At 34.3% G+C, this 8,998-nt stretch overlaps 1 protein-coding gene across 1 annotated transcript; it reads right to left on the minus strand.

Annotated features, from left to right (window-relative positions):
- Positions 1-4,830: 4,830 nt before the first annotated feature.
- On the minus strand, positions 4,831-8,727 carry LOC110916170 (probable receptor-like protein kinase At5g20050). The gene is made up of 2 exons (XM_022160920.2): positions 7,766-8,727; positions 4,831-5,563 (listed from the first exon to the last, which is right to left on the minus strand). The coding sequence occupies exons 1-2, from the start codon at positions 8,574-8,576 to the stop codon at positions 4,959-4,961; spliced, it is 1,416 nt and encodes a 471-aa protein (XP_022016612.1). The 5' UTR covers positions 8,577-8,727; the 3' UTR covers positions 4,831-4,958.
- Between the last annotated feature and the right edge of the window lie 271 nt (positions 8,728-8,998).

An 8,998-nucleotide genomic window follows, 5' to 3' on the forward strand; every position in this document is an offset into this window, starting at 1 on the left:
TGTTGGGGAGAAGTGGGTCCGCGGGGGCTAGCACCTGCTGATATAATCCGAACTACAAATGCGAAAATCGACATAGTTCGGGCACACTTGAAAGCGGCTCAAGACCGGCAAAAGGCATATGCAGATAAAAGAAATAGGCCAATTGAATTTCAGGTTGGCGATATGGTTATGCTAAAAGTTTCCCCATGGAAGGGTATTATTAGATTCAGAAAAAGGGGAAAACTAAGCCCAAGATTTATTGGGCCATTTAGAGTCACGGAACGGGTCGGTAAAGTAGCATATCGTCTTGAATTATCCGAAGAGTTGAGTGGGATACATAACACATTCCACGTGTCACATCTTCGAAAATGTTTGGCTGATGAGACCGCTCATATCCACTACGATGATATCGAGGTGGATAACAGCCTCAACTATGTGGTAAGACCTATTGCGATTTTAGATCGTAAGGTGAAAACCCTAAGGAACAAAGAGATCAACCAAGTGAGGGTCAAATGGGAACACAAGAAAGGGGCGGATACCACATGGGAATCCGAAGAGGAGATGCAACGGCTATACCCTTTTTTATTCGGTACGTAACTCGGTTTCGGGGACGAAACCCTTTTTAAGGGGGGTGGACTTGTAACACCCCGAAAATAAAAACCCTTACCTTGAAATTTTAAAGAATTAATAAACAAGAAATTACTAACTAGGAACATAACCTAGTTAAGTTCAAATCTTGAAATAATGCATAATATGCCTAAAACACATTAACTTAACAACAAAACAAAGTTGGGGGGACTAAACTTGACAAATTAGAAAAGTTGGTTACTAATAGTAATAAAACCAAACCAAACACACCAAAATTGGTGTGTCTGGTCGATCAAGAGAAGAGGGGCGACAAGAGGGTTCTTCAAACCCTAGCTTCACACCAAAATCCTTTAAATTGAAGCCCCAAATCTGTCTCAAATCAAGTTCTAAACACGAATTAGTGATCCCCTCGTAGTGAGGATCATAAAGGTATGAAAAATCTTGATATTTTGTTCCATCTTGAATCTTGGGTTAACTAGGATAAACTGAAATTTAGCCTAGATATGCAATGCATTAACGAATCTTGAAGTAATTTGATGTCTATGGTTAAACACTAGGTGATTCCTTGTCAAAACCTTACGTCATGTTTGTAAGAGTTTGGGTTTACATGTGGGGAAACAAAGAACTAAAAGAAACTTGGTGAATACTAGAGATTTTGACTCTTAATTTAGCAAAATCTGAATTAGTGAAGTAATTCAGAAATATTAATGTCAAGATAATATAAACTTTTATGAAAATAAAGTGAAATTAGATGTTAAATTTCACGTCACGAACTTGGTAATTATTGTAGGAAAATCTGCCCCGTTAGGTGTTTGTTGAAATGCCTAAGTGAGGATTTAAATGTAAAAATTTGGATAAAAACGCAGATTTGATAATGGTCCATAATGATGTGATTGCGGTCATAAAAAGAGTTCTAAACATGTTGTAAACTGAAATTTTTAGGCAAAGAGTCCGGATCGTCAAGCGGACAAGCCGAAAGGAATCCACGGGGAAAGGGTGTGCTCTAAAGGTACGAAACTTTGCTTCGTTACATCAAGGTTAACTATCGTTCTTATGTTATAGTGAAAAGCATGGTAAATAGGATAGAATAGTGTGTCACGGAAGTGATTGTGCTTCTTAAACAAGTAAACGGGTCAAAACAAGTGAAAAGCATGAAATCTTGCATATCCTTAATGGTGTGTAAATTTAGCACCCAAACGGGTCAAACAAGTTTTGGTAATAAGCACGAAGCAAGACACTATTATATAAAATGCGTGAATTACATGATGTGTAAGCCGTGTAGCGAACACCATAAGCAAATTAAGAAACTTTGCTCTTAATATAGGAGTTAAGGTTTAGATTTGATGCATGACAATAGTACAAACGACTAACTAAAAAGCCTTGTAATTTAGTTTGTAAGTTAATTCCGTAGACATGCCCGCATAAGAATAGTTGAGTATTATCATAAGTAAAATACATGTATGGAGAAATTAGACCAGTCGCTTAACAAATTATGTGAAATTAAGCTGTTTTGACGCATAAAAGAATCAGCAAAACTGCATTTGAAACAAGGGGGTTTTTGTGCAGGGCTCACCGTAAATTACGGTGGTACCGTAATTTACGGTGGCCTGCAAATCTGTTACGGTGGGATCCTACTGGTTTACGGTAGGCTCCAATTTGTCCAGAAGCCACCGTAACTTACGGTGTCACCGTAAGTTACGGTGGAACCCAGTTTGGTATGATTCTGTTTTTAATTTCTTGAATACGCGTTCGAATCTGGTTAATTACGTGAAATTTTAGAATCATAATGCTAACGCCTGTTTAAAATATTAGTTTTCAGGTACTCATGTAAAGGATGATGATCAAGCAATCGAGTCGAACCGAACACACAATACTACGCTTCCGCACTTGATCTTTTGTTTTGTTCTAAAATAAACACTTGTAGTTTTACTTTGAACATGATTTGGTAGGTTAAGCTTGTGAATGTCGTAACTAGTTGGTTCTCAAATCTTGAAAGTTTTTGTAAAGTCTACTTTTGGCATAAATTGTAAGTCTTACATGTTGTTAAATCTGATATTATAACTGGGTGTAACATTATTAGTTTCTTGATATCAACATTTTTAGTCGGCGGGTCATATAAATATTGTTAAGAGGGTGATACTATTAGGTATCGTTGTGTTTGCATTTCTAATTAAATTTTGTTAAAAAATCAGTTGCCGACCATAAAGTGCGGGTGAACCCACTAGAGGATTTATACAGGTACTTTTACAAACCGTCTTTCATTTTCATTATGGGTATTATACTAATTTGGGTAAGAAAGTTCGTGATGTTATGCGAACAATTTTTGATGAGTTTTCGGTTTTCATTTCATATACAAAACTATTCACAGTGTTTCAACTTATATGCACTCTATGTATATGGTCTTTCTACCTCTTGATGCGAGTTAAATGAAAATTTTTAACGAACTTAGTGGGTTTGACCAAAATGGCAAAAAAATAGAAAACTCGAGAACTTTGAGGAGAAAAAAAAAACTATTTAAATTAAAGTGGCAATTTGATAAAAACCTCAGGGACTAAAATGATAATTTACTCTAAAAGGTTATGTGTTTAGTTGATGTTTAGCCACCCGCGAAGCTCGCGGGGTCTTAGGCTAGTATATAATACAACTTAACGAAAAGATGAGACTAAAATAAAAACTTATTGAATGAACTCAGAAAAACGTTAGTTGTCCCGTCCACTAATGCATACCCCACTCATTCATACAGCAAATTTATTTTGAATTATTTAAAAAGAACTATTATTTTATACTCAAGACTTCCAGAAAACTGGAAAGTTTAAATTGAATATAATAACTATAGAAATTAGAGAAAATACACTTATCTATTGGTTATATTTATACACTTGTCATAATCTATTGGTTATATTTATACACCTGTCATAATAGAAATTAGAGAAAATACACTTATTTATTGGTTCTATTTAATTTATACACTTGTCGTATATAAGATAAAACTATTATTATTTTTTGATCATTAAATACGCGAGCATAATTCAAAATTCATTTATGTTTTTCATGGTATAATGTATAGACATGACCCACTATGCCTGGAAATTAGACACTCGATTAGGGCTGTTTAAAATACTCGCGGCTCGCTCGAAACTTTCGGAAAAAGCTTAAAAAAAGCTCGGCTCGAAAAAAAACTCGGTTGTAAATGAGGGGGCTCGGTTTGGCTTGAATTATAAACGAGCCGAGCTCGAGCTAGGCCTAGCTCGGCTCGTAAGCTCGCGAGCCAGCTCCAATTATTTATTTTATACAGATTAAGTATAATTATAAATTTATTAAAATAAAAAAATATGTTAAAAGTGGGTCAAGTGTTAACATTTTAAGTTTAACTAATCAATAACATATAGAAATATAAAAAAATAAACAAAAATATACATATAATACTTTTTAACATGTCTTTTGGTCTTTACAATATTAGAAAATAAAAATAGTACATATAAATATATGTGTAGTTTTTATAGTTTTTGTTTTCTTATGTTACAAATATTTGAAATAATTAAAAGATCAAATAAAAAAATTAACGAGTCGGCTCGATTCGGCTCGAGCTAGCTCAAACATTTTACGAGCCGGGCTCGAGCTCGACCTTTCAGCTCGATTAAATAAACGAGCCGAGTTGGCTCGTTTATGTTCGAGCTTGAGTTGAACCTGACTCGGCTCGATTACAGCCCTACACTCGATAGAAAATTCATTCCAAACAAAAATTAGCATGTTTCTAAGATACCTATAAGGCTATCCACTATCACAATCTAATCCAACCCAACCCAACCCAACCCAAACCTAACCCATTCTTTCATTAAAATACTAATTTCTCTCTTTTTCACCTACACTACACAACTCAACCCAACCCAACCCAATTCAATTTTTCACTCAAATTCACAACACAACCTAAACTAATATTTTATTAAATAAAAATGATTTGTAGTTGTTTATATGGAAAAAAACAATTAAATATTAATATAATTGGTTGCAAACTTAGGTTGTGTACACAACCTAGTTGTGAGATATAACAAATTATTAAATTAAAAAAATGCTTGCTTTTTTTGTCTCATTATTCCCATGGCAACCGTTTGTGAAGTTTGGTCACTATAATGACTAGTCTAACAATAGAGTATTTCATTTTTGTAGAGGGGAAAACATGTCTGACTTAAACATCAACGAACAAATATATAAAAATAGAACTACTCTTACTTTTTCAAAATTGCTAATATATATATATATATATATATATATGATGATTTTTTCCAAAAAAAAAATATGATGTATTCATGAATGAGTCATGGATCTTGCATATATACATGTATACAATGATTTTATAAACTCAATATGAATTAGGTACCAATAATGTATACCTATCTTGGTGAAATCATTGTCATTGAATATGTAAACGATTTTGACCCGGGTGTATCCGAATACACGTTTGGAGCCAAACACCCATTCAATTGAGAAGCTACTCTAGCAATAACCCCTGGCTTTTTCTTTTTATTACGATTTTGCCACCCAACATCTTCCCCATTCTCACCCTTTGCAATGGACAAAAGATCAACAACAATCATCTTTGTCTCCGGCGGTTCCTCCACCGCCACCCGCCCTTCCAACCACTTCACCACCTCCGTCATGCTTGGCCGCCTTCGCGGCTTGTCTTGTATGCACCATAGTGCAACATGCACTAGCTTCTTCACTTCATTTTCATCAACTTGACTTAGATCCATCAGCCTCGTATCTACGGTTTCCATGATGTGTCCTGCTTTTAACTTCTCTGTTATGATTTTCGGGAAGTACTCGAATCTTCTTCGTATTTTGTTGCCGTGAGCGTCCACGTCAATCGCCTTTATGCTCCTCCTACCACTAATGAGCTCGAATAACACGATTCCATAGCTAAACACGTCAGATTTCTCTGAGATTCCCACTCCTAGCAACCATTCCGGAGCTATGTAGCCCCGCGTGCCTCTCATTCCTGATAATAATAGAACTAATGTAGTTAAATAAATATTCGTGTCAATGTTGTAATTATGTATATCTTGTGTACCATACTTTTACTATCGTCTATCAAATCATTAATAGAACTAGAGGGAGGTCCGTGCTTTGCAGCGGATGACATACTATTTTTAACACGTCTCAACGATATGTTTGAAACTTAACAAACATTCAACATTCATATCCGGGTTATACCCGTCGGGTAATTGTTGTGTAGTTTCTCGTCAATTACAACGTATAACTATCTTTTTAAATTAAAAAGATAGAAATACTCTTTTGTTTTTCTGTGTAACTGCTACAAAACATTGCTCAATTTAAATAAAATTGTTATTAATTATAGAATTATGCATATATGTAACTAATAAAATTGATCATATAAAAAGAAAAATGCTATTAATATAATCTAGCTCTTGATGGAAGAAAAAAAAAGGCTACTTAACATAAGAAGTTATAATGTACACATAATTATTGGTATTTTGATAATTTTACCTTATTAAAAGCCAAGATATCATAAGTTATTTATCTTATCTTAAAAAATAAATTTATTTTAACAGGTTCACACTCAAGATTTTAACCAAAACACATATAAATATAAAATAGTTAACTTTTAAATAAACTAAATCATATTATATCAATATATCATCAATATTCCAAAAAAAAGTTTGATGCACTGACTGAAAAATTATGCTCTCAAAATAAAAGATTAGAGTGAAATGTCTGATTGGTCTCTGTGGTTTACAAATATTGCAGATTTGGTTCTAATGGTTCGATAATTACAGAGTTGGTCCTAGTTGTTGTAATTTTTGCACTCGTGTGTTCCTTACCACTAACTTATGTTAAGTTTCTTAGTAAAGTATTTTTAAATGACTATAATACCCTTACCTATTAAGAAAAATAAAAACAAAAACAATATATCTTCTTCTACCCTACCACCAATTCTTCTTCTATCCTAAACCACCACCATCTCTCCTCCACCAACACCTCGTCGATCGGAAAATTCTCCACAAAGACGCCTTCCATCGCCTCTACACCACATGTTTCCTCCGTCTCCACCACACCTTCAGCCAACCCCTATCTACACTTTGCAGCCCAAATTCAATACAATTTCCACTGTGAAACTTTCCAACACCACTACTTCCACTCATGTTAAAAAATCCTCCATAAATTCTCAACAATAAATACCCCCAACAACCACTGGGTTCTAATGTTTTTCTTTAATTCTTGTGTTTTTAACTTAGGATAGTTTGGTCATTTCACATTTACGTGGAAAATTTAATAATGTTAGCTGTTAAGGACCACAAGTGCTATCAAAATTCAACTATAGGTCCACCTAGGTAATAAGCGTACAACTATTAGGATCATTTGTGTAATTATTAAACTACGAGGATCAACTCTGCAAAATCTGTAAACCACATAGACCAACCAGGCATTTAACTCTAAAAAATAGAGTAAATTGCCAAAATCGTCCATGAGGTTTGGGTATGTTTGTCATTTTCATTCAAAACAACTTTTTTGTACAATATAGTCCTCCATTTTTGGGATTTTTTTGCCATTTTCATCCAAACGTCTGACTTTTTTTTTTTTTTTGCCAAAATCGTCCCTGAGATTTGGGATTTTTTGCCATTTTCATCTAAATGTTTGATAAAAAAAAAATAAAGCAAATTAGATATTTGGATGAAAATAGCAAAAAATCCCAAAAGTGAAGGATTATGTTATACAAAAATATTGTTTTGGATGAAAATGACAAACATACCCAAAACTTATGGACGATTTTTACAATTTACTCCTAAAAAATATTTAGGTATATGACATTTTCCTATTACATCATTGACAAAATAAAAAATATTTAGGTATATGACATTTTCCTATTACATCATATTGTACTCAAAATATTTCAAAATATTTTAAACCTACAATTACAAACTTACCCTTTTAAGTGTAGCTATGCAATTATCCAATTATATATTAATATAATAACATAAATATTTATTTAGTTCTATCGTGACCTTCCCTAATACAACTAGCATATCCAGTTATATATTAAAATAATAACATAAATATTTATTTAGTTCTATCGTGACCTTGCCTAATACAACTAGCATAGTTAAATAAATTTAACTACGTTACTGCGACTAAAATAATAACAGAAATATTTATTTAACTACGTTAGTTCTATTATTACCAGTGACGATCCGGCTATCGTCGCGCCTCATGAGCTTCGAGATTCCAAAATCCGAGACAATCGCGTTATAGCTTCCATCAAGGAGGATATTCTCCGGTTTAACATCAAGGTGAAGCACTTTCGACCGACAATCATGATGTAGATACGCTAGCGCTTTCGCTACATCTACCGCGACTTTCAACCTTTGACTCCAAGTCAAACATCCGCCGCCGCGACTGTTCGCGGCGGATCCCAACGGAGCATAGATCCAGTTGGATAAGCTACCGTTGGGAATAAAATCATAAACAAGAAAATGAAGATTATTAGTATGAATACAGTATCCAATCAACCTCACAAGGTTTACATGTTGTACACTAGCAATGGCTGCAATCTCTGATCTAAACTCCTTTTCACCTCTATCCTCTCCGTGTTGAATCCGTTTAACCGCAACCGCGGTTCCATCTTTTAAACAACCTTTGTAAACGGTAGCGGACCCGCCTTTACCGATCAAGGACTTCCAGTTATCGGTAGCTTCTTCGAGTTCTTGGAACTTGAATTTGGTAGGAAGTCCGGCCACTTTTCGGAGAAAACTGTACTCGATACGGAGTTCTTTGCCTTCGGAAGCGATAATGGTCTCTAACTGCTGGCGTCGGCTGTGGTTGTTGCGGCGGATGATGTAGAAACCGATTGTGGCGAGTATGGCAGCAAGTGAGGCTCCCAGGATTAAGAAAAATGGTTCGGTGAGGTGGAAGATGATTCTCGATACAATGATGAGGACTGTTAGATTGATTATGGATGCAATGGTGATTATGTTTGCTGTTCTATCCTCCATAGATGATTGATTGATGAAGATATGGTGGTTGTTTAAAGTTTGAAGTTTGAAGAGTTGAAGTTTGAAGAGTTGAAATTTGGAAAAATGTATGTTTGTTTAATGGCTAGAAGGTGAGACTTTTGCTTCATTTGTTGTATTGTGTAGACACACAAAGTTGAATAGGAATATAGAATTTACTAAATTTAGTATGAGTGAATAACACAAAGGTCCCTAAGCTTTGTGATTTAAAATTTAAGGTAGTGGTTGTTTTAATGTAGATTTTATTTCTTATCTTGTTGAAAACAAAATAGTGAATTGGAATTGAATTTGTATCGCTGGTTCATCTCCTTCTTTTAGGATACAAGATAGTTATGTCATTTTACATATTTTAGGTTCTGATTTCATTGATAATTATACCCACCAAATATATTATGAGATTTCAA

This window comes from Helianthus annuus, chromosome 3 (genome assembly GCF_002127325.2).
Source record: "Helianthus annuus cultivar XRQ/B chromosome 3, HanXRQr2.0-SUNRISE, whole genome shotgun sequence".
In the NCBI taxonomy this organism is placed as follows: domain Eukaryota; kingdom Viridiplantae; phylum Streptophyta; class Magnoliopsida; order Asterales; family Asteraceae; genus Helianthus; species Helianthus annuus.